At 32.6% G+C, this 27492-nt stretch overlaps 2 protein-coding genes across 2 annotated transcripts in view; one reads left to right on the forward strand and one right to left on the reverse strand.

The window, feature by feature from the left end:
- LOC148949097 (cytoplasmic dynein 2 heavy chain 1-like) overlaps positions 1-27492 on the forward strand; it is a 336505-nt gene that overhangs the window by 267918 nt on the left and 41095 nt on the right. Inside the window, exons 16-18 of the mRNA XM_089092625.1 lie at positions 11497-11727; positions 14442-14697; positions 21289-21491. Coding sequence (XP_088948751.1) covers positions 11497-11727; positions 14442-14697; positions 21289-21491 — 690 coding nt within the window. The remainder of the gene's footprint in view (positions 1-11496; positions 11728-14441; positions 14698-21288; positions 21492-27492) is intronic.
- Positions 729-11434, reverse strand: His2Av (Histone H2A variant). The gene is made up of 3 exons (XM_089092824.1): positions 11368-11434; positions 3277-3487; positions 729-1113 (listed from the first exon to the last, which is right to left on the reverse strand). The coding sequence occupies exons 2-3, from the start codon at positions 3485-3487 to the stop codon at positions 926-928; spliced, it is 399 nt and encodes a 132-aa protein (XP_088948950.1). The 5' UTR covers positions 11368-11434; the 3' UTR covers positions 729-925.

The following is a 27492-nucleotide window of genomic DNA, read 5'->3' on the forward strand; positions in this document are numbered from 1 at the left end:
TCCTATGGCAGATCATCCAGAACAAGTGAAAACGACATAATTTAAATACAATCCTTAAAAAGACTTATGCCGGCTATGCCTCTCACTCAGACTATCTGTATTGGCTTTTTTCTACAATTTGCCATGCTTGATGGGTACTTCATCTGAATTCAAGTGACTTTTGAATTAAAATGAAGTTGCCATCATGCCATGGCTAATTGGAGAAAAAAGGCAAGACAGATAGTCTGAGTGAGAGGCAAAGTTGGCATAACCCTTTTGAGGATTGTATAAAAATGAAGTCATTTTCACTTGTTGATAGATCGTCTATCATCCATCAATCCTAGGGCAGAACTAAGCTAAGGGATGATCGAAATTTGTGGGTTGACTCATGATAGACATTGTCCAATGTCCAGAACATCTCCCAAAAATTTTCAGACCCAATTTTAATTTATCAATAAAATCTTGTCAACTGCAGCCTCTATTTTATTTTTATAAAAATGAAATGTTAAAAAATTACAAAGTGATTATAACCCCTAGATTATTTATTTGAAATTTTGCACCCAGGGCAAGTGCCCCCTGTCTCCCCTAATCACATTCAAGAGTCTCCCAATTCTCGAGGTTCTCTATCTTCAGCCAATAATTCTAATCACACAAACTAAAAACCTAGATATGTCAACACTTCTGGCTAAATTTCAATCAGTGAAAATTTTCTGTTTTATAACCAAAAACTCTAAACAAATTCAAAAGAAAACCCTGGACATCAATTTATTAGAAAATATTTCATGCAGAATCAGAGAAAAAAAAATATCAACAGACACCTCATACACACAGTAAAGATCCTCTACACAAGGTAGAGGATTTTAAAAAGATTTTTTTTATTCATCGTATAAAACTAAAATTCTACTGCAGTTGTCATAGAAAAAAGGCAGTTGTACTTCTACATAACTTAGATGGGCTGTTGAGGTCCGGGTCCAATTGGCTTTTTGCCAATTAGTGATTTATGAATATGTGGGATAACACCACCGCCAGCTATGGTAGCTTTGATCAGCGAGTCTAATTCTTCATCACCTCGAATGGCTAACTGAAGGTGACGAGGAGTAATACGTTTTACTTTGAGATCCTTGGAAGCATTTCCTGTATAAAATAAACAATTTAAATACACTGAATACAAAAGAGTCAATGCAGTAAAAATCCACTATAGAAAAATGGCAATTTCAGGGATTCAAAATATATTGTTAGCAGACAGTAGGTTGAGTTTGAAAGTTCAAAAGCATAAAATGACAACCATGGGTAAGTTTCAGGCAGGACTGTATGCACAATCCATTGCGAGGGGTTGGGTTAAAACATTTGGGAAGACTACAGCATTAAAAAATAAATCAGAATCAAATAAACAATGAGAGATTATTCAAAACCCCTCTCCTCCTCTTGCCCCTCCCCCCCCCCCCATTTCATTTAAATATCTGCTCTCACTCATAAATTGTTGGCCAAAATGGATCTTTCTTGTTATAAAGATTAGCTAAACTCATCCTTTGAACAAAAGATACAACTTCTTGGCCTTCAGGCTGAGATCAAAGAGCAGCTGACTATGGAAATTTTTCAAATAAAATATAGACTCTCCAATATAAGGACATTTTAGCCATTTCTTTAAATGACCTGAATCATGTATTTTTATTTTATATTTATTCCAACTTGAAGATATCCTTTCTGAATTCCTAAATTTATGAGCACATCTTGTTCAGATCTAAAATAAAATTATTCCCCCCCCCCCCAAAAAAAAGTTATATATGCGATTGGCAGCAATAAAAATTCACTTTATAAATGAGCCCTCCTTTCCCATATTTTTTTAGACAAGAAATAGTGCCTGGCACTAATTTGAAAAGAATATGTACAACCAAAGCCATGTAAAATATTAACTATTTCTGCATTTCTAGTCCAATACTTGTACAGTTAAGTTTCAAATAAATTTGAATTTGTTCTCCTTATATAAACATGATTCTTCCTCCCAATCACTTGATCACATTGCTATTAATTTTACTGTTCTTTGTTGCAGGTATTGCAATAAAAAATAGTTTTAATTTCAGCTCAAATTAGCCTGGATTGCAATAAAAACAACAAAATATTGATTTGTTATTACAAATAAATTACTTGTAAAACGTATAAGCAAAAACATAATTTAAAATTACCTGGCATTCATAAAATATAATATATAATGTATAAATAGTTTCCAATACATATTTTGTATATATATCATATATTTTGCAGTAAATATATATATATATATATATATATATATATATATATATATATAACACATATTATTTACTCAGTTGAGATTTTCACCAGGTTCCTCTTTCACTTTTCTTCCTGTCAGATTTCATGCTTTTTATGGCAAGTTCCTTCTGGACTTCGAACCCTATCATGACTTGTGATCCCATGTCTTTTCAATTTATCAATGTTTTCACAATATTCCATTTTCCATAGCTGTTACTTTAAAGCAATTCATATTTATTTCCTGAAATGTTGCACATAGCTCTAATTTTAAAGATTAGAATTTTTTATCAATGTTTTCACAATATTCCATTTTCCATAGCTGTTACTTAAAAGCAATTCATATATATTTTCTGAAATGTTCCACATAGCTATAATTTTAAAGATTAGAATTTTTGAGAATAAGGGCAGACATTGGGTGAGTGATGCCTGGCAGTGATGTTTGTAAGGGAGAATAGTAGATCAAAGTTTGTACAAACATGGCCAAGTAGGCCTTGGCAAAATAGCATATCTGGTGGGAAACCAAACGTTTCTATCAAACAAAGTTTAAATTGTCGTTTTGTTGTGGAATAAAAACAAAACATTATGTCTCAATCATCCTTTCAATATTTTACAAAATACAAAAATTACAAAATGCAATATTTTACATACAAAAAAGATGAACAAAATCTGCTTTTACAAAAATCTAAATAATGCATTTCATATTGAATTTTTTACTAAATACACATTTCTTCAAAATAAATTGTCTGTGCTAGCTGAAACTGTGACTTTCTTAATATATCTCAATAGACCCCCTTTCTGGGAAAACCATTGTAACAGAAATCCATTCCAATAATTAGGTCAAACACTAGCCTATATTTTTTTTTCTAGACACAAATCCCCTTTAGGAAGTTACTTGATATCCCTCCAAAAAGGGCTCTACAATAAGGATTGTGCTAAAATAAAAAACTTCAGTTAAATACAAATTAAATTTTTCAAAGTACAAGATGTTAGACTTGAATAAATTTAAAAATTTCTAAAATAGTTTACCTGCTAATTCTAAGACTTCTGCAGTAAGGTATTCCAAGATGGCAGCACTGTAAACTGCAGCAGTAGCACCTACACGACCATGACTTGTTGTGCGACTCTTTAGAAACCTATGAATTCTTCCAACTGGAAACTGAAGACCTGCTCTAGCTGAACGTGAAATGGCTTTTTGCTTTGACTTTCCAGAATCCTTACCTGCTTTACCTCCAGCCATCTGAGCAATTAACAACATCATTAATATAGATCAGAAAATCAACAAAAAGTAGCAAAAAAAGGGAAGGGACAATCCATATTAATAGCTAACTGATAGTGGCTCCTCCATAAAAATCTGCTATTCATTTTGTGAATTACTACAGCATTTTATATGTATATTCTTTAAAAAATCTAAGTTTATCTTTAACATTATTCAAAAACAAGGAAGCTTCTATGTTGTAAAGGTGAATATGTGAAATCAGTTCAATGATCTTGATAAAAAAAAACTTAAAATTTTTCAACAGTCTAGTGTTTTTACTTTTTATAAGTACTTTATGATTACACAGCAACAACATACAGACACTCCCCCTCCCAAAGAAGGAATGCCAACATCAACAAGTAAAGCAAATTTTAAAAGCAAGCATGAACAAGAACAGCTATTAATATATGCAAAAAAAAACAACATGTTTTGCATAGTTAGAGTTGATGTAGCTTAGAGTTGATGATGTCTTAGAGTCCCTCACTTGCTTGGACCTTACATCCTTGCAATTGACAATTACTTTGATAGTACTCCAACCTTTGCTTCTTGCAGTTGTCCTTATATGTACAGCTCCCCCTCCCAAAGAGGATTATCTGTCCTTGCCAATGTCAAAAAGTAAAGCAGATTACAAAGCAGCTATTAATATATGTAAAAAAAAATAGTTTTTACTATAGTTAAAAGTTAACTTAACTTGCCTTTTGATACTTCCCCCACTTGCTTAAACCTTCCAACTAAAAATTACTTTGTTTTGGTAGGGCTAAGGCATTAAGCCTTGCAGATGGCCCTAACACATGGTAACTGTTACTAACACTCATTGCACCACCAAGCTTCCAGAAAATTGTTTTGCGCAACTTTAGCAGAAGCATGAGGCTTATAATGTATTTCTTTGTACTGCAGATCTATTTCTGAAAGATTCAATTTATAACAGACTATGTTCATGAAAGTCATGGAGGTTACTACATTAGCTCTCAATTCAGAGTAAAATCCATACTGAATCTCTAAAACACAATAATGACAGAGTTCTAAGGTAATTACATTCAGAAAATTATCTTTATCATCTAGAGCTTGCTCATAGTAAAAAATAATACAAATTTGAAAAAAAAACTACCAGCATACTTTTGCATATATAGGGCTATACTAAATACTAATGGGGGGGGGGTGCATTTAAATGGGAAACTGTGTGTTTCATAAATGGCAAATTTTCTGAATATAAAATAAAGAAAGATGTACTCAAAAGTAATTATCTACTCTAGCCTAATATTGGCTAGTCTAGAAATTTAAGTGAAAAATTACTGTACCATTTAGTTCATAACTATCTATGCCTAAAACATTCCATAGCTTAGACAGATAAAATGGAGATTGAAATAAAAAAAAACAATAAACCATCCTCTTATGCAGAAAAAAATAACACCTAATATAAACCAGATCTATACATCAATACATAACAAGTAGTGGCAAAAATTTACAGACAAAAAATAAACATACAGGCAAAGATCAAAATACATAAATTTTACTCCAGTTTTAAAAACTTACAAGCAGATTTAAATAATAAGGGAAAATACTCCTCACATTAAATATTGGAGGGAACAGAATTCCATAGCTTAGTAGCTAGGTAAACTGGGGAACACTGGAAAAAAGCAGTTTGAAACAATGGAACTTTAATGGATATATGGGACTTGGGAAGGGAAAGAAAATTAGGTAATTGTTAAGAAAAGGTGGTATTTTCTATATTGCAAAACTTTTTTCTATCCTCTACCTGTGTGTTAGACTATGCAGTTTTTCCTTCTCAAATCAATTTGGGTTTACACAGCAGGGAATCATGCCAAGAAAGTGATAAGCTTAGAGACTGTTCAGCAAACAAATTATTTCCCACTAGGCAGCAGTAGTCCATTGTTATAAATATAGATTACATTAATATATTATACATTAAATCCATTGTCCTTATAAATAAGTCCATATTAAGTCCTTATAAATTAAGTCCATTGTTATAAATATAGAATGGTAGTCATTACTAACTAAAAGATTTGCGTATTCATGAGGCCAACTAAACCACAGATAAAAATTTCTATGATAAAAGAATCCTGTAGTGGTGCAGTGGGATTGATCTCTGCTTGGTTATACATGATCTAGAGTTTGACCTCATCTGCAGCAACCCAAAACAGGGCTCAGAATTTGATTCTGGTGATGATAGTATCCATTTATCCATAGTACACTAGTATTATTACAAGTGTCTCTGTAATAATTCAAAAAAGAAGAACAACCATCACAGCTTCTGTTTATAAAGTGGAGTTAAAATACATATCAAGATAGATTTGTCTGTTTAGACATATGTCTGTCCAGGCATCAGAATCCAAGGAGTTCTTGGTCACATGTAAGATTTGGTCCTTGGCAGCAATAGATTGCAGCTAAACATTCAGTTCTTAAGTTTAGAACTCTGTGCCTAGTATGTCAAGTTCTACCAGTCAGGAAGTCTCTTTTGCACTACTGATAATTTATAATTAAGCATGACATTCATATGAATGTCTGGCTGAATTAAAATGCTTAAAAAAGTGCATTGCCAAACAAATGATTAGTCATGAAGGTCTTGCATGTGAATACCACTTAAAAACAAACAATTCATCATTCTTAATAAAAAAAAAAATAGAAATAAATAAAGGATGATATGATCAAAGAAGCCAATTTATGATTATGATTAATTTAGGATTATGGAAACAGGATAAAAAGAACATCAAGAGATATGTTCACTTTCATCCTAGTTAACTTTTTGAAAACTGCACATAATATTGCCAAAATTAAGAAACATAACAATACAAAGAGAATATACAATTTGGGTTAACTTAGCAATTAATAATTTGGTAGGACAGAAGCCTATAAAAAGGACTTTTGAGAAGGAAACATGTTAAGAAAACCTTTCTTACTTCATAATATACAGAATAATAGTAGTTAATGCATTTTGACTATGATTTCAATATAATTTATCCCCCCCCCCTCCCTTAATGTGCAAAAATATAGGCCTAGGCCAAATTATAAACTACCTAAGTGTTTTCTGTTTCTTGATTTTGTTGGCATTGATTCAACTTCAGGTAGTTGAAACAAAATTGAAGCATTAGATACACATGGGAAATATATAATTTTGGCCATATATTTGCATATTAGGTAGGGAAGGGGGGGGTTAAAGTACAGGGGAAACACAGTCAATTTGTGTTAACCATAATTATTCTGCATATTACAAAGTAATAATTATTTTCTTTACATGTTTCCTCCTAAACAGCCTAAATTTTAGGCTTACCATTGGGAGAATTCTAGTAAAGATCCTTCATGCTATCTTGGAAGGAAGCTAGGTTAGGTGAATGAAATTTTTCAGGAATGAATCCAGAGTTGAAAATATACCCTGGGAAGGATTTTTAGAATTCTACTAAAGTAGTATTCTAGATTAGTAACCTATTTATATTTTAAAATTAGTTCAGAGTCTGAATTATGACTTAAGAAAGTATTTCTAAACTATCTATACTCTCACTTTTTACTAGGCTTAAAACATTGCATAGAAGACAAGACCAGACCTCTCATAATTTGAAAAAAAAATGTTTCCTTAATTTTTGTTGAGTCTACATTTCTGTTTTGGAGTTTTGAAAACACAATTCCAGTGGTAAATTTCAAGTTTTTTGATAAGCCTATTTTGTCAAGCATAAAGTGAAAAAAACTTTACTTAAGTACTAAAAAACTTTAGCATAAAGAGTGAGGTATTGACTAGGGGGTGTGAACCCTCTCATTTACGTAATAAAATTTCTGTTTGTTTTTAATGTTGCTCCTTATTTTCAGTTGAAAAAAACTTGTTTTTTTTACAGATTCTCCCAAGTAACTCCCTTCTCCAGTCCCCCCCCCACCAGAAAAAAATCCGTCCTGAAAATGTCTGTATACTTCCCAATAACCAATACAATATGTAAACAATGGGCAAAGTTCATAACTTGCATCCCTTCCCCTGGGAACTATGGGGGATTAAGTCATTCTAAAAGACATATTTATTAGATTTTCTACTATGCTGAACAAAATGGCTATCTCAAAACTTTAATTGGGTGATTTTGGGAAAAAAAATGAGCATGGGGCCAAGTTGCCCTCCAATTTTTTTGGTCACTTAAAAAGGGCACTAGAACTTTTATTTTCCATTCAAATGAGCCCTCTTACAATATTCTAGGACTACTGGATTGATACAATTACCCACCCCTGGGGAAAAAAAATAAATAAAATAAACATGCATCCATGATCTTTCTTCTGACAAAAAAAATACAAAATTCCACATTTTTGCAGATAGGAGCTTGAAACTTCTACAGTAGGGTTCTGAAACGCTGAATCCGATGGAGTGATTTTCTTTAAAGTTCTATGACTTTTAGGGGGTGTTTCCCCCTTCTTTCAAAAATAAGTCATATTTTCTCAGGTGCATAACTTTTAATGGGTAAGACTAAACTTGATGAAACATATATTTGAAATCAGCATGAAAATCTGATTCTTCTGATGTATCTATTGGTATCCAAATTTTGTTTTTTAGAGTTTGGTTACTATTGAGCCAGGTCGCTCCTTACTTACAGTTCATTACCACAAACTGTTTGATTCCAAATATGCTGATTGCTACCCTTGTAAATGCACCCTAGACCATCTTCTCTTTAGGCCAGATATAGTCCTAGGCTTAAAGAGAAGATGGCCTAAGAGAAGAAACATGGACTTATACAAAACATGGACTTTTTTTAGATTGGCCTTATGAACCAACTGTTGATCAGATGAAATTTTCCCCAGAAAACAAATATTGAATTATGGAAAGAGGATAAAAAGAAAATCAAGTGATATGTTCACTTTCATCCTAGTTAACACAGATGATGAAAATAGAGGAACTTGACATATTCTGATTGGCTGTAGTTGAAAATCCTAAACTTTCAGTTCTAAAGTAATTTTTTAGTCAAGCACAAAAAAAAAATCAAAATTTTCTTTTCTAAAAAAAAACAGGGCTTTTCAGACCCTAAAACATCCCAAGTCATTTTTGTGATCCTACAGCCTATGGTAAATGTGCAGTTTTCAACAAAGTTAAGTAGGATGAAAGTGAACATATCACTTGATGTTCGTTTTATTCTCTCTACATAATTCACTATTTGGGGGAAAATTTCAATGTTTTCCAGTATTTTTTTAGCCTAGCACCAAATCATGCTTGTGAACAGCATTTGCCTAGACAATTATTGCTGGGTAGATACTTATAAGGGAACCTAGCTAGACATGCATGTGAAGGCTGCTTTAATGAAAGAACAAAGATAAAAACTAGCAATGGTTTCTTTGGAAAAAAAATCAGAATTTTCATTCCTCAAAAAACAGCACTTTTCAGGCCCTAAAGCATCCCAAGTCCTTTTGGTGATCCTGCAGCCTATGGTAAATGTGCAGTTTTTGAAAAAGGTAACTAGGATGAAGTGAACATATCACTTGATGTTCTTTTTATTCTCTTTCCATAATTCACTATTTGTTTTCTAGGGAAAATTTCATCTTTTCCAGTCATTTTTTAGCCAAGCACCAAATTATGCTTGTGAACAGCATTTGCCTAGACAATTATTTCTGGGTAGACACATATAAGGGAATCTAGCTAGACATGCATGTGAAGGCTGCTTTAAGGAAAGAACAAAGATAAAAACTAGCAAGGGTTTCTTTTAGGAAAAAAATCGGAATTTTCATTTCTCAAAAAACAGGGCTTTTCAGACCCTAAAGTCCTTTTGGTAATCCTACAGCCTATGGTAAATGTGCACTTTTACACAAAGTTAACTAGGATGAAAGTGAACATCACTTGATGTTCTTTTTATCCTCTTTTTATAATTCAATATTTGTTTTCTGGGGAAAATTTCATCTTAAGCCATTAGCCTTAGAAGGCTCAAAAAAGTCCAAAGAAACCAAAAATTTAAGTACATGTTTCTAAAAAACTGTTGATAAAATTGTAATTTAGCTACTTTTTGCTATCTTGGGAAGGAGTAAAGTTAGGAAACTGAAACTTTCAGGGATAGGTCTATAGACTAAAGTATGTCCAAGAAAGGAATTTTGAAGTACCTACCTCTACTCCTTATCTCTCTAAAGGAACCTGACCTTTAAGATCTTTGTTCTACAAAAGTGAAACCTTGAAAAACAGAGCTTCTGCTTAAATGAAGTATAACAAAACTGTTTTCAGCTTCATAACTTTGCTTGATCCTAATTTATGATGTTTTAAAGATCTGTTTCCTAAATTTACAAAAAAAAACAACATTGATATGGCTTAAAATCCTACTGAAATAACAGGAACTGCATTTTCAGAACTAAAACCATAGAAAAAGAAACTGATAACTGAAAATTAGGGTAAAATTTTGTTTTGTCACTATAGACCTGTCAAGTAGGGCATTTTCTAAAACTTAAGAAATCAGAAGAGGGTTAACATAGAAGCTTGGCATACCTTCCGAGAGCATGTTTTTGGCCTTGGATTCATTACTGAAACTTTCATTTTCCTAACCTAACCCCTTTTAAGGATATCAAAAGTAGCAAAACTAGAATTTTACCATAAAATGTTAGTAAAATTTTACTTTAGCTACTTTTGGCTATCTTGAAAAGGGGTTAGGTTAGGAAAATAGAACTTTCAGGGATGGGTCTACAGGTTAAAGTATGTCCCAGGAAGGTATTTTGAAGTTCATACCTCCACTTTTTCTCTCACTAGAGGGTCCTGAAATGTGTCTAAGTGACAGGTCTATACCTTAAATCGCCTTAAATTACCTTAAATTGTATTATACGTATTGAAATTTTGACAAAACAACATTCTACCTTGATATTAAAGTCATCAATTTCTTTTTCTTTGGCTTTAATTCTGAGAATGCAATTCTTGTTAATTGATTAGAATTTTAGGTAGGCTAAACTTTTTGTTATTCATATTATTGACTTACAAATAAAGTAAACATATAGTAAACATATCAGTAGGCAACATGTAGTGTGTTTAATTTATTTGTAAGTCAATAGCCTAATATGAATAACAAAAATTTACTGAATTTTAAAATTTTTCAAATTTAGGAAATGTATTTGCATATCTTTAAAATCTTATAGGCCCAAATTGGGATTGAGCAAAGTTGTGAAGCTGAAAACAATTTTGTTGTGCTTCATTTAAGCAGAATATCTATTTTGCAAAGTTTCACTTTTATAACACACATATTTTTAAATGTCATCAAAGGTCAGGCTCTAGAGAGAGAAGGAGTGAAGATAGGTACTTTAAAATACCTTCCCAGGACATACTTTAGCCTGTAGACCCATCCTTGAAAGTTTTCATTTTCCTATTCTAAGATAGCCAAAAGCAGTGAAAATATAACTTTAACAGATGTTGTTTAAAAAAAAAAATTTGAAGAATTTTTTAAAGAGCTAGAAGCCCCCCAAAACTGATGTCAGTTTTAGCTGTAATGTCATCATGGGGTTTCAGGCAAATAATGTTATTTCAAATAACATTTTCCTATTAAGTAAAATGAAAATAATAATTATCATTCCTAAATCCACTGCAAATGGCAATTTTTTCCCACAAGACAGTTTTATTAAAAAACATACTTTTAAACTCTATGGACTGTTTTACTTTTTGGGGCCCCATTAAGGGCTCAAAATGGAATTTCTCACAAAAACAATTACTTAATAATAAAAGATAATAAGAAAAAGCATCAAGTAAAATATTCACTTTCAGTTTACTCCTACCCAAATTATGTTGAAAACTGCAAGTTCATCCAGCCTAGCAATTAGCCTGAAAGGAGAAAAATTGTCTAAAACTGGACGCATATATTAGTAAAAGTAATGTAAACGTATCAGTTTGTTGTTCCATTGAAATAATATGCAAAGCAAACCTTTGGTACAGAGAAATTTCAAATATAAGATGTATGAGTCCTTTATTTGTTACTTTCCCGCTTTTCCTGATTTCTTCTTGAAGTTTATTCAGCAAAGCATGGTTTAAATAATAAGATGGCGTTTTTTAGATACCGCTAGGTGATATCCCAATTGAAAAAGTTGCAGAATCAATAAGAAAAACCGAACAAACTGGAGGATGGATATGCTTGAAGAATATTCATTTGGCAAATAAGGACATTCACAGACTGGTTAATGGAATCGAGTCAGCTAAAGACAATTTTAGGATGATTCTTACATCAGAAGTAATTGATGATTTTCCTGTTATGTTATCACAAAAATGCCATTCCATCGCTTGTGAGGTAAGACCACTTTTATTTTTAGTTCCATCAATTTTTTTCCTTCTGTAAATAAAGGATATGATATCCAGTAGAAATATAGATTTTTGAAATGAAAATTAACGTTGCTTAAAAGCTGTTAACGAAGTTTCCGGAGGTATGGAAAGAGAATAAAACGTATTTGTACATCAAAATCTCGCAGAGAGTTAACTTAATATTGAGTTATAGATAATAGGAAATATGTTAACAATAACACGAACATTTATGGAGCTCTGAATACTTCATTTGTTCCAAATGCCATCCTTACCAATAGGATAGATCAAGCCAAATATGATTTCAGGGGTGGGGGAATACAAAATACTGTAGTCGAAAAAAAATGATTTTATATGATTTCCATCATTAACTGGCATTTTATATGTAATCAACAGTTTGTACATCACTTGAATTTGCAATATTCAAAATGCAATATCAACAAGTTCTTACTATCCGAATCTACAGTGCCAACTATAATTGTGTAGTTTCACACGTAACTTTATACAAAAGGAATATGGGGAAATTTAGACTACTTCCGTAAAATTGGTGGTCGGCCTGTACTAAACACATCTTCAACTTATGTGCTAATAAATTTTTCAGTAGCTAAATTAGAATACAGCAAGTCGTCCAATGAGATTTTTCATTACATAGCTTACACATAAATAAAACAAACTGTTGAAATATTATGGAAAAGGCAAAGCATTATCGAAAACGTAATTTTGTAAATCAAGGGTTGGTCGATTCCTTATTTTGTGAACCTGAGACGATACTTCAAACATGATTCACAAATCATAATAGGCTAAATTGGCTTTTGGAATAATGCACTTACAATAGTTGGAAAACTTAAAAGGAAGAAGGATAAATAATTCTACATGAGTTTAAATATTAAAATTATTAATTAAAATTATTTATGTTCATTTTAATTATTATAATAATTTAATATTTAATATAAATTAATATTTATATTAATTACAATTAATTTTAATAGTTATATTAATATTAATATTATACATAATAATTAAAATTATTTTAAAAGTGAGTGTTCAAGCAAGTAGGCCTAGATGTAGAAAACTCGTATACTTTAATTTTGTTTTTTTTTGCCTTTGATGTACTTACGTAGCCGAATTACATTACTCCTTATATGTATTTCAGAGAAGGGGGAAAAAACCGTCTTTAAGAACCTTTAGGGTTAACTTTATATGTTTATCTTGCTCTCTGTCAACCCGTTCAATGTTACTTATTTTAAACAATTGTAGTTGATATACAACACTCGCAGCCAATGAAAACCATTTTCTTTGGAAGAAATTGTTTGTTTTGTTTTGCTGTCAGGGACGAACATCAATTGTAGTAAGATAAATTGAATTTCAATAAATCGATTTCAATAGGTTAGATTGAGTGCGGGGTACCTACCTTTAAAAATCTCTATAAGGAATACGCAAATGCAAACAGCTATCTTGAGCATAAATCTTTTCAATAATTACAATTATGGGTTCATCTTTAAAGTTCTTGACATGTTTATTAAAAATCTCATGTGATTTTTTTCCGCAAGACAATGCAGGTTCAACCACTTGCTAAGGTGTGTATCAACGGGTACCAATGGAGTTTCTTCCGAGGACTGGAGGGGTAAGGGCTAGGGTAAAACGAAAAATATTTTTTTCTCCTCCTTAAAATCCTACATTTCCCATTGCAAAATCTTGCACTTTTGTATGTTTTCCCTCCTCTAAATCTAGTGGAGCTGCGTCTCCTCCCGCCCTCTGCATTGCGTACCTTCTTTGCGACCATTGAAGGTCATAGTTGAGCATGTAAAGTAGGAGGAAATAGTTAAATGAGAAAGGCGGGGCCAAAGACAGACGACTAGGAAAGTTTAACATGATCCTAGTTCTACGTTATAGTGAAAAACTGAAGATATTTCTATATATAATATTTGAAAGTTTGTTTTAGCCTAAGTTTTCCGGATTTACTAAACGTGTGAGTGAAAACATAGCTGTTTGTATTTTTTTTTCTTAGAACAATCACTGGTTAAGATTGACTACTATTTACAATAACTGCTATTATTTAACAGTGATTAACATGAAATCACTACGATTGCTACTATAATCACGATGATAGCGATGTCATATTTCTATGGTTATGATTAGCATGGCTTTACTATTAATTACTATTTACTGCGCTATTCATTATGACTTTAATTATGATCAGTTTTTCTTCTTCTTTTGCCATCTTACACTGCGAAAGCACTTGTTTTCAGGCCGAAGAGAAGAAACAGGCCGGGTTGGCAAAACGGAGGGGGTCAATTATATTTAGAGCTTTTGAAGCACAATCGGAGTTTTTAGTTAAATTTTCGCCCAAAACTTTGAACGCTACCTAAATAGTAGCGTTCTCAGATTCAGTTTCGCCACTTTTTGAGCTCAAATGATAATTTGAAACGATTAAAGTTTTTTGTTAGTAAGTTTAGCTTGATTTAAAATCAAAAGAAATATGGTTTTGCTAGAAAACATACTGGATATTCAAAAGCAGCTGAAAACAGATGGTAAAAGTCCCGCTGTATTAACTAAAATTAACAATAAAGAGAAGCTCTCTAGCATAATTTATATTCAATGTTTAGACATATATTCAGTTTATCCTTTATAATAAAATGTATTTACAGGTGATTAAGGACTAAAAACATATAATATTCATTTACTTTAAAATTTTGACTTTTTCAGCCTGCTAAGGATTTATGCTACAAGGTGCAAAGATATTGGGAGTACCTATCTCCATTGGTTGTTGCCAACTCAAATCGTCGTAATGAATCTCACCAACTAACAAGACTGTGTACCTTTTTTGCCTTGGCACTCTTCCAAGGAATAGTAACGTCAAGAAATGAAATAGCACCAAATGGATGGTCAAAATCTTACCAATTCTCATATGAAGATTTGCGGTGTGGAGCAGCGGTAGTATCACGTGCGTTTAGACTTGAAGGTATCCATTTTGTTTAATGCCATTTCTTCTAACAGCTTTTCCACTTAATTACCCTAAGATTTTTTTTTTGGACAATCAAGGATTTTTTAATGAAAGCTTCAAATATGAAGTCAAATTTATCATTAATCTTTATTCTAAACCTGTTCAACATGACGCAAATATGTTTCTTTCAAAGGAGGAGGGGGAAGTCGAGAGTGAAAAAAATCTAAGAAATTATTAGAAAAATGATAAGAATCCTGTGTGTATGTTGGTGACATGGGCGCCCATAAGCTGAATTCCAGGGGGGGGGCAAACTTCGTCTAATTGCTACTTTTAATGCTATATAATAGAAATCTCAGAACAAAAATATAAAAATAAGGCAGCATCATTCAGCCAGGGGGGCAAGAGCCCCCCTGCCCCCCCATATGGGTGCCCATGGTTGGTGATGCTTCCAAAGAAACAGATACTTTACTTAGAACTGTGTTGTGACTCCATGACTCTTTAGGACAACCAGGAATCGAAAGCTTAAATTGGAGGTGTTGTCCGAAATGATGGAAGAAAATTGTAGATATAAAAATCAAGTTTTGACTCAAGAATCCAAGTGTGGATACATTCTTTCTTCAGCTCCTCTCCCCTTTTTTGCAAAAAAAAAATTTCATCCCTTCTGTCTTACCTTTAGGTGGTCTTACCACCTTTAGGTGGTCTGTCTTACCTTTAGGTGGTTGAGAATTAACATTACTACTAATTCACGTTCTTTACGTTCTTTCAGTTTCCAACTCTAGACTAAAGATTACGACTGGTTACTCAAAGATTTTCGATATCAGAGGGGGATATTGCTGTAAAGGTTTGGAAAAGCTATTCTCTGCTAAAAGCAGAAAAAAATCTGCTAAAAGCGATCTTTGAATTCTATATCTTTCCGGGTTTTACCTTCTTTTGAAAAAGAAAGATCTATCCCTTATTGGCGATCAGTATATCCATTTTTGTAAATTTGTTTTTTCCTCCGTCTTGGTACCATAACAGGAAGATATTACATAAATTTTGGATTTATTATGATTTTTAAAAAGTTGCTGTAGCAAACAAAAGGCTGTCAGATGCTAACGTAAGTCAATTGCAATCTTTTCATGAGCTTGAATCTGTGCTTTTTTCGGAATTTTTTTCTCTGTCCCTGTTTTGTCTACTCCATTGTTTGACATTATTATATTGCTGGGTTAGAAATATATCATTGTTAATTATTATTCTCAATGTGTAGTGCATTCTAACTGCTTTTTGAGACACCAACGTAATCTCCTCCAATTTTTCCATGCAAAATGTTTAATAGTTCTTATTCGTGCTAATTGTTCACGGGAAAAATGGACCATTTTCAATTTTCCTAAATATTTCCTAAAAAAAATTCCTAACGTTATATCATCCGCATGCGGAGTCTATTAGTATAAAAGCTACGAGTGCCCTTTATATTTTGCAAGAAATGAGAGATTTAATGAGCTTTTCAAATACAAATTCTAATTCAAATTCAATGCAGGGTTGTCAAACTTAGATCTAGCTATTTTAGTTTTCGCTTTTACTGCAGAAATGTAACGTTATAATCAACGTAGAACGTGAAACACCCATAAACTTTTGCTTTTTTTATGAATAGGGATGACTATAGTGTGGATTGTGTATAACTCTGGAATTTCTTCTTCTTATATGGATGGTTATAGGCTCTACCATCGCAAGTATCTTGTATATTTAGACTTGAAGTCAGCCCCGTTTTTGTTTAGCAACGCAGCATAACGTCTTTTTTTAGTAGCATCTTTTAGACTCTCGAGGATTGTTTTAATGAAAGTTCAATGTGAGATATTGAACGAAACAGTTGAAGAAACACATAATTATAAACCACTAAGTTTCTTAAAAATTCAACTGTTGATGTGCAATGTGTATACCATTCTGACAGCTTATTGTCACCATCGTCTATTCACAAAAATGTAGGGAGTGGGAGGGGGAGTGCAACATTCTTTTGCAAAATACATGAGGGGGCATTTTGCTGGTTTTTTCAATAAAATACTAAAACGGCATTTTTAAAGGAAAATACTACAAATGGGTATTTTCCCCAATCTGCCCCCTTCCCAAAATTGGCACCCCTGCTTATTATATTAGAGGCAAGCATGAATTTAATGTTGCTGTTTTTCCACTTTTTTCCAAACAAAATTTTCAATATCTCATGTCTATGCTTACCGTCCACCAAAAATTTAACCTTTTTTCTGGAATTCAACTTTTTTAATTTTGTTTTACCGTCATAAAATCTATGAGTACACTTATTTTTATTTAAAGGTTCGACATCTAATGCTCTCTGTTCAAATTTTCATTCCAATTTAAGGATCTTATCTATTTAGACTTGAAGGTAGCCTCGTTGTCGTTTAACATCAAACATTATTTCCTTTAACACCTTTTTTAGTAGTATCTTTAGGGGTTGTTGAATGAAAGCTTTATCGCAACATAGCGGAAACATAAAACCACTTTACCTGAATGTAAAAACCACTTTCAGTCTCAAGAATACAACTGTTGATGCACTATCCATAGTACATTTTAATACCTTATTTTACGAAATACCAATTTGATTTCATTGAGTTTTTTTTCTTCTTTTCTTCATGCGAAATTTTCTATACTTCCTTTTTGTATCTACTATAGATGAGAAACCTTACTCGCCTCGACTTCCTAGATATTGTTTGTTCCAATATATATTCCATGAAGTATTTGTTTTTGAATACAAATTTTTTATTGGTTGAAATCGCGATTTAACCAACGAACCTTAATTTAAGGAAACAACATCTTGAATTGTCAGGCGGGCCAGCCCTGTTAAGCTTTGGACTGGACGCTTGTTTTCCTTTAATTATTTCACCGCTATGTTCTAGTAATATACCAACTTCAAATACGTTTTACATTTCATTAATATCAGATTTTTTTGCATTCCATTGAATTCTAAACATAAAAAAAGAATAGTTTGAGCCCTTCACATTGTCTTCACTCTGATATGCCCCTCTGGATATTGTTTTTTACCTTATATTTTATTTACCATTTTGACAATGAAGCATCAAAAACATAATATTTTGAAGTATTTAGATCGTCTTTTCCGTGTTATGTCGTATTTTTTTTTTACCACTGAGCATTGATGTTTTTCGTTTTCTTTTTGCATGAGGAAATGTTATGTTTATGAGTTTGAATTTACATCAGCAAGGCGACAGAAATTTAAAATCCAAAGTAACTAAATAATTATATTTAGTTATAATTATTAATTATAGTTATATTATATTTAGTTATAATTATATGTAATTATATTTATATATAATTATTATATTATATATAATTGTATTTTTTTTTATTTTAAAAAATATAATAAATATAATTATATTATATATAATTATATTTAGTTATAATACATTGAAAAATAATACGAGCAAAAAGTAACTAAAAAATTTACTTAAGATAATGCGTCTTTTCGCTTTTCAATGTATGTCTTTTAGCGAGGATTCTGTGTGAATTGAGCTTTAAAACGCCAGTGCTGGAAGTTTTGTTTAATATGTGAGTTTCTCACTTATTTATTTATATATATTTTTTTCTTCTTCGTGTGTTTAGTTGTTGTATTTCTATGTTTTTTTTTGTTTTTTTTTAACATTTTTTGTGTTTTCGTTGTTTTTTTTCCGTTGAGAAATACTTCCGGACGTGGGGCCGAAATATTCGGAATATTTTTAACTAAAATATTTATTTGTTTTTATTTATTGGTTCACTGCTTTATTAAAATTATAACTCGTTTTTTCTTGCTTAATTTATTATGTACCAATCTTTTCTTTTGCTGTTTTCCCAAAGATTTATTTAGATCGCTATTTGAACGACTCATATGACACTGTGAATGTGGAAAATAAATAAATCTAGAAAAATAAAAAGAACAAAAGGAGACAGTATTTTAAATCATTTTCTTTTTTATTTCTAACTCATTCCTAGTAAATAAAAACTTCATAGCCTTTTTAGTGTCAAACCAAACTCAGAAATATAAATTTAAACATTAAATAAAATACAAAGATATAATATTTTAAGAATTTCTATGATTATAACATTCATAACATTAATTTGAAAAAAACAAAATTTCTTAGTGAAAAAAATTGCAGAGATTGCCAGGTGACAGAGTGGAATTATTGACCATTCTAAATAAAAAACACCACTTCAAAACAATGGCAATTGTGTCATTCTCAACCAGCATCTCATGACATACCAGTGTGTGACGAAATGTGGCACATAAATGATGAAAAAACGAAACGTGCATTTTGAAACCAAAATTTTTCAGTCTTCTGAGGATTTTCCCTCAGATATGGCAGGAACTGCTGTAGACAAAGAATTTCCAGGGAGGTAATTAATGGCCCCAGAGACAGTGCAGGGGAATAAAGTTCATCTTTTTTAAAACTCTTAGCTGCATTTTAAAGGACTCTTTGTCACAAACTTCCAACAAAACGAGTATGAGCCAGTGGCGGATCCAGCGGGGGGGGGGGGAGGGGCCCCCCCCTAACGTCGTCTAAAGTAGTGTAATTTACCTAATTAAAGCAAGTTTGCGTTAATTAAACTTGCTCCTAATACAAGTTTATCGGATCAACCTATTTTGCGCCCCCCCCTAAAAAAGTCCTGAATCCGCCCCTGGTATGAGCCTGTTTATAGACTCTGCCTCTTCACCGAGTTGAGAATGTCTACGTTATTCAATCCTATTCACCCCCCCCTCCAAAAAAAAGTTACCAAGAAAAGTCTATAAGTGCTTCGTGAAATGTTAAACGCACCTAAGATGCTATTACATGGTTTTACATTGAATATTAAAAATTGAGTAGTGCTTCGTATGTAAGTATCAGATCTGAGAAAGTCGAGAATATGGCCCCCTATGTAAGTCCAAAGAGCCACTCTCCCCCGGGCAAATCGTATTGCAAATAAGCTATTTTCTATAACCTTAATACATTTGGTTTACTAAATTTAAGGCTTATTACGATAAGCTATGTCAAAATAGATTATAAACTACAAATTAAGACTAAATCCCTAAGTTACTAAGGGAAAATGTCTATGTAAAGACGTCTAAACAATATTTCACTTCTTTATTCGTCAAACAGTGACATAAAAGATATCGAAATAGAAAACTTTACCCAACCGGATTACTTTGGTTTGCCCGATAAAGAATTTTCAGCCGTAAGGCTAATGGGACCGCTTTGCCTGAATTATAGCCAATGGATAACAAATATGAACTCTACTACTACTACTACTGCTACTAATACTGCTACTACTACTACTAATACTAATACTACTACTACCACTACTACTACTACTTAAAACTTACTGCAGCATCAAGCCGCGTAATGCCAACGCAGCTAAGCGCACTCCTCCATCCCAATCTATTTAAAGCCTACCTCTTGACACCCTTCCAAGAACTTCCCATTTCCATTAAATCTTTCTTCACGATATCCTCCCCCTTCCCATTCGGGGACGACCTGCTTTTCGTTTGACCCTAGATGGTTGGCTGACAAGGGCGGTCTTTGGCAATCTGTTATCCTTCATCAACAGAACGTACCCTAGCAACCTCAATCTTTCTCTCGTTATAGACTTAGAAAGTGGGATTGAACCCTATTTTTTGTAGAGCTTACTGTTAGAGATAGGATCAGTCAGACGGGTACTACCCAAACATTCCGTAGGCAGTTTCTCTGGTTAGTGAAATTTGACTACATTTTTCGTCGGTAAAAATTAAAATATTATCTTTTTTTTACTTCCAAAGACCACTAAACATTTATAGGAAAGCTACAACTTCTTAAGCTTTTTTGTCCCATATGTATTAAGCTTGTTTTTCTTGATTTTTTTACCAATGTTTCTTTTTCAAAGTTGGTGCCCGCTAATATGATAAACTGTATAGCAGCATATTGAGGTATTTTTGAATAAAAATTGAGCTACCAAATTTTCTTAATTTTAAGATATAGATGGCTGTGGGAGTTTTCGCTCCATCGAATCGATAAGATTTCATTTGCGCTGTCTTTTGTATTGTCTACGTAATATCTAAAATTAGACAATTTTTCCCAGACCACACTGCTTTTCTATGCCGAACAAATTAACATTCGAATGGAAATAAGTTCATTTATTAGAGAGTGAAAACAGATAAAAAAGTCTGAATTTTTCGATCCCATTTACAGCGATCGTCTTCAGCAGAAATACTAAAGCATTAAAGTATTTGACAATCGCTGTATATGCGGTCCAAATATGCAGACTTTTGTATCTGTTTTCACTGTCTAATAAATGGGCTTATCCCCTTTGAACATTTATTTGTTGGTCATAGGAAGGTAGTATATCCTAATTTAAGGTATTATGTCAAAAAACGTCGTATATACGAGGAAATTAGACCAATCAAGTATATAACTTTATATTCGTGACCACATGTATATGTGGTCGAAATATCCAGACTTTTGTATCTGTTTTCACTGTCTAATAAACTGAAATATTTCCATTTGAATGTTTATTTGTTCCTTGATATTTTAACATTTTAAAGTGTAAAAGACAATATGTGCCACGAAATATTGTTATTATTTAAATTTTAATAAATCTTGTGAAATATTGTTTTTTTAGGTATTGGATCTGAGCGCTGGAAATATATCCGTGGTCTTGCAGTTGACAGTATATATGGAGCACGAATATCTGACGAATTTGACTTCAGATCGTTGTGTCAAATGATTCATAATTTCTTCAGGCAAGAGACTCTGAGAGACGGAGCTATGTCTTTTGTACCTTTAATTGGTGATATTTTCAGCCCGGCTGCACTGGATTTGAAGGTTGGAACATTTCTATATTATTCGTGTCAAATCACAGAAATTAGGGCAAAGGAAAATATTTTTCAAAAATAAGGGATGGGGGTAGTTTTTTTTTTATTTTTTCAATGAAAGTACTAAAAAAAAACATTACTGGAACTTTTACCGGAAAACGGTATTTTTCAATAATTTAGGGGGACAAAAAATCTTGGGGGAAAATGCTCCAACTTCCAAATTGACGATATTATTTTATATCTTAAAAAATAAAATTAATAAAGAGAAGAAAAACAAGAGAAAATTTTAGTTAGAAAATTCAGATTTGCCGTTAAAGAGTTCCGCCAACCCGTATTCGATACAAAAGAGAAAGTATAACAAAGTACGAAATCTGAAATAATAAGAACAATCTAAATTTATAAAAATAAGAAAATAAAAAGTAAATAAAAATAAAATAAAAAATAAAGTAAAAAATTCTTGTTGTTACGTATCTAATCTTAAAATTTTATAGAAAACTTTTATTTCTCGTAAGGCATCAAATTTTAGGCAGTGGCGTAATTTTGTCAAAATTCTGGCGTAGGAGGTAATTTGGAGCCAATTTTCCCAAATCAAGTGAACCTGACAGTGAAAAAAGAGCCACATAGTACCACAAAGGCAAACATATATTTACGAAAACTGACCCGTTTCTTTGGATGCTTGAATTCTGCAGGCTTATCTTAATTTTTACAAGAATTTTGAAGAAACTAAATTTCAGCTTAAAGGGGCAAACTGGGGTTGGGGGGTCTCCCGCCTGCCGCATAGAAAAGTAAGCCCATTATTTTAGGTTGTCATAGAAATTTTAACGAAAAAATGTAAGTGATGCATAGTTTAGTTCGATTTTATCATGCATATGTCACTTTATAGAAGCGAAAAATAGACAGCTGTTTTTTAAGGAAACAACTATAGGAATATAGGCGTACTTAGACGTATCATCGTGAGTGTTTTTGTGGGAGGGGGGTCCAGAGGGACCACTAATTATATTTGCTCACATGCATGACTATCCTCCTCTAGAAAAGCACAAAATTTCATGTTTTGTTGATAATACCCCAAATGTGTTTGACCGTTCGACAATAAAATCAAGTCCTTAGAACTTTAGCCCAAGGTAAAACCAGTAAAACCAATAATATTGATTTTTCTGTGATTATTTTTGATTTGTGATTTGATTATTGTGATTTGATTATTGTGATTTGTGATTTTTCTATGATTATTTTTGATTTGTGATTTGATTATTGTGATTTGTGATTTGATTGGGATTTGATTGTGATTTGATTATTGTGATTTGTGATTTTTCTGTGATTATACCAGCTCTATCTTGGTCCGTAAATTCTTCAAATCCACCATTGTGCTCAGTATTGGTAGCAACAATTTACACAAAACATCAAAAATAGTTTGTTAGAATGAATATACTATTAATGGAATCTATTACCCTTAAGATCCCCCCTTCCAAAATTTTTGGCTACTGACCCATCAGTTTATTTTTTTATTTTGATCCTGCTACAACCCGGTGAGTAAGACTTGAACTCAAGTTTCTGGAAGTAGTGGACCACCCCCCCCCCCCTAGCTACCCCTAAAAGGTTTTGGCAGGTGACACCTATGCCGATATTTTATTTTTATTCAAATGACGTGTGATATTTGTTTTGGAAATAGCACAAAATTATATTGATTTAAATTAAAAAAAAAACACAGAAAAAATCAGAGAAATATTTTTCCTTTCAACCCAACGAGATTTTTTTTAGTAGTGACGGTTCTTTTGATATTTACCCTGACATTACACTGAACTCTTTTGATTTTCACGCTGACAAAGCGAGTAAAGTTTATATTAAAACTTTCTGCATTATTTTTCCGCTGAATAAAGCAATAATGCTGTTTTTTTTGCAACGCATTGAATGCAACCCTGACATTACACTGATCTCTTTTGATTTTCACGCTGACAAAGCGAGTAAGGTTTATATTAAAACTTTCTGTATTATTTTGGCGCTGAATAAAGCAATAATGCTGTATTTTTTTGCAACGCATTGAATGAACTTGAAAATCTTAAGGGTATTTATTTTCCAGCTATCTTAAAGTTTTATCTAAATTAGGTCAAGATAGAAAAAAAAACTATACTTTTATGGTAATTGGTGTAGGAGACATATTACGGTAACTTTAATGTATGGTAATGTATTTTAGTACTAAAGTTCCACGTCCAGATAGTAGGTTATGAAGTAGTTACATCACATTGGCAAAAAATTACAGATTTGAGAAGTGTGGCATGATTTAAATATGTAAGTGTTAGGCGACCACACTGCTATCTATTTTGTCCAGGATTATATTTGAAAATAAATAGATGAAATTGACATTTTTATAAATCGAAATCAACTAGCATAAAATTCGAATCAAAACAAATTGCCTACCACATCGAATTAAACAAGAGTATTAAACTACCGAAATTACCGAAGTAAACTACCGAAACTATCCAGCTATCTTAAAGTTTTATCTAAATTAGGTGAAGATAGAAAAAAAAACTATACTTTTATGGTAATTGGTGTAGGAGACATATTACGGTAACTTTAATGTATAGTAATGTATTTTAGTACTAAAGTTCCACGTCCAGATAGTAGGTTATGAAGTAGTTACATCACATTGGTAAAAAATTACAGATTTGAGAAGTGTGGCATAATTTAAATATGTAAGTGTTAGGCGACCACACTGCTATCTATTTTGTCAAGGATTATTTTTGAAAATAAATAGATGAAATTGACATTTTTATAAATCGAAATCAACTAGCATAAAATTCGAATCAAAACAAATTGCCTACCACATCGAATTAAACAAGAGTATTAAACTACCGAAATTACCGAATTAAACTACCGAAACTACCAAAACATCGAATTAAACTACCACAAATAGAAGTCGGGCTATCGCTCCCTATACCTTTTGAAGACCAAAACGTCATTTAAAATTAATGAAACCAGTTTTATCTTGAGCTATGCGTTCAGAGGTGGCTCAAAGCACCCAGGCCAGGGGGGGGGGTGAGATCCACTCGTTTGAACAACTCCTAGATCACAGTATACGACTCGTGAAAATTTATTGCACATTAATCCTTTCATTTAGAATTATCTACGGAGACAAATAAGAAGCTAAAACGGAATACCTCATGTTTAAATACGTAACTAAGATTAGCTATATTTGAGTTCGCCTCTTCTTCAAAGTTGACCACCTCTGGACAATCTTGTTTAAGTCAATGGCATCAGTGAGGTCTTTCTCATTTGCCAACAAGATGAAGAAATCTATCCAAGAATCAACAATGGCAATTCTCAGCAAAGTCTTAAGAAACTTGAAGTTGCTAAATGTTCTTTCAACAGCAGCAACTGTTATAGGTGCTGTTGCAGCCAATTTGCAAAAGTTGATGCTGCCGGCAATTTCCTTCCCCTAGGACTTCTCTGAAGCAAGAAGAGTCTTGCACAGAACGTCATGCTCTACTTAAAAAGAAGTAGAATCTGGAGTTCTTTCTTTTGGTTTGGAAAAGAACGTTGTTTTTAGCTGAATATCTGCAACTGAAACTTTTTTTTTTAAGAAGGCTGAAGTAAGGAGCAAGATGGCTAAAAATTGATAAGGTAAGTCCTGAGATTATCTCTCATCATTGTAGTCAACCTTTCAAGCAGGATGCCTATAGAACTGATACTTTGAGATCTCGGCTTGACTCTGAGCTCGGCTGTCAAAATGAGATGGTCCAAGTCATCGATAATCATGTTTGACAAAGTCAGCCACTGGATCGACTTCTCTTATTTTGGCAAACACTTTTGCACTGTCAATAAAATCGTTCAGTTCATCCTCCGATATTCTTTCAAATAATTTATTCATAGCTTCATGCATCTCAGTTGCGTCAACGATGTTGATCTCGTCTCCTTCAAGTTTTCTCTTGCTCTCCTGACCTTGCTCAAGTCCTGACCTTGCACAAGATTTTTTTCATAAAGATGAGGCAAGCGGCAAATTTGAAGTATAGAATCCTTTTCAGAAAGCCACTAGCTTGTGCTTTCGACTTCACATCGATGTTCATTATCTGTTCTTTATCTGTTTTGTTTCGTAAATAGCTAAAACTATTGCTTCAAACTAAGTAACTACTGCTTGTATGGCTTATGCCCTTGCGGCTCAGTAAGTCTTTGATAAGTTTCAGAGATTAAACCTGTTTTCAATCGAAGAGAGTTTCCCTTTAGGGTTGGCAAAATGCTTTGTAGATGAAGAGAAGAACACGTATATTTTTTAGGGATGTTTAAAAGCTAAACTATCCAAATAGATGAATGGCAACTATGTTCTATAACACTATTTAGTCTGTGGGACTGGCAGGGAATATAAGACAAACGGCGATCAAGAAGTTCTGATATTTTCAGCTGGGCTCCATTAAATTGACCAGATCTCGCACTTGCATAGTGATAAAACTAGAAAAATAATTTATCTAGAAGAATTCCTCTTTTTGACAATGTTCCTATTATACATTTGCCTTACCCTGCCTGGTTTTGTCATTAGCCTCCCTAACTTCCTTTAACCTCTTTCTAAGTGTCCCATCCAAGCTGATATTGTGGATTACAACCGCAAGCTTATCAGAATGTAAAGCATTGGGTCTCGATTATCGTATCCGCCATCACAGAATAAAATTCTGAATCCAAGGCTTCGCCGAGGATCTTCTTCCTGACCTCTGCTGAAAGAAAGTCAATGAACTCGTTCTGAGGAATAAACAATTTCTTAAACCACACTGCTTTTCCATTTAAGAAAAATTAAGCAAGAAAATTGCTAATCCCCAAATCAGGGGATTAGCAATGGGAGGGCCCTTAAGTCTGTTGTTAGCAAATATTTATGTAGAGTATATAGAAACCTTAGCAATAGAAACATACTTTTTTAAAGCAAACTTTTGTGGCAGACATATGGATGATGTTTTAGTTATTTAGAATTATGGGGAATCACAGATTGAAGGTTTTTTGGAACATTTAAATAATTTGGGAGGAGAATTAGTTTTTACAATTGAAAAAGAAACAGAGAATAAGTTACCGTTTCTGGATATTTGGATTTATAGAAATAATAATGAACTAGCGTTTTCAATTTACCGTAAACCGACTAACAACAACCGTTATTTGTCTTTCGCATCAAATCATCTGATCCAAGTAAAAAGGGGTGTAGTTATTTCTTTAGTTGATAGGGTATTAAAATTAGCATCACCAGAATACATGAGTAATGAACTAAAATTTCATTAAGGATATTCTGGTAGGTAAGGATCTCCGGAAAATATGATTTCTCGAATAATTGAAAAAAGGAAAAAAAAGTTAATGGAACCTGTAATATTAGAAGAAGATGGGTCAACTCAAGAAACAAATTACATAACTTTGCCTTATATCCCAATGTTGTCACAGATATTAAGAAGAGAATTAAAAAAAACATAATATAAAAACAGCACTTAAATCACGACATACTATAAGTTCTTTGTTAAATAATGGAAAAGACAAAGTACGAAGAAACATACAAAAGGGAGTATACAAAATTCCATACTCTTGTGGTAAATTTTATGTGGGAAGAACACAACAGAACTTAGAAAATAGGTTACAACAACACAAAAATGCCATAGATTGCTTGCTAAAACATAATAAAAAAACGGAAACGTTTGAGTCAGCTGTTGCACAACACGCATATAATTTTCCGTCACAGTATTTTATTTGATCAGACAAAAATTGTAGATACGTCTGTAGGACTTTTACAAAGTTTCAGAGAAATTATAGAAATAAAAAAGATTATCTATGGGGGTATTAGTATCAATAGAGATGAAGGGGATTTTAGGATATATTCAGTTTTTAATAGTTTAATTAAAAAGCAGGTAAAATATTCAACCAGTACTGATTTTAATAATTGTCCTGAAACAAATGATAACCTTGCGGACAAAGGTCAGAATGAGGTAAAAGCTGGGAAAAGTCAACGAACGGCAGCTAAACTAGCAGCCCAAAAAATCTATTCAATTTATAATTCA

This window comes from Artemia sp. Qi Xiang Cuo, chromosome 8 (genome assembly GCF_049724085.1).
Source record: "Artemia sp. Qi Xiang Cuo chromosome 8, ASM4972408v1, whole genome shotgun sequence".
NCBI lineage: Eukaryota > Metazoa > Arthropoda > Branchiopoda > Anostraca > Artemiidae > Artemia > Artemia sp. Qi Xiang Cuo.

Coding starts and splice junctions, on each gene's coding strand:
- His2Av (XM_089092824.1), bottom strand. CDS start 3,487: ATGGCTGGAGGTAAAGCAGGTAAGGATTCTGGAAAGTCAAAGCAAAAA. Junction 1,114..3,276: donor AGAAGTCTTAGAATTAGCAG/GTAAACTATTTT, acceptor TATTTTATACAG/GAAATGCTTCCAAGGATCTC.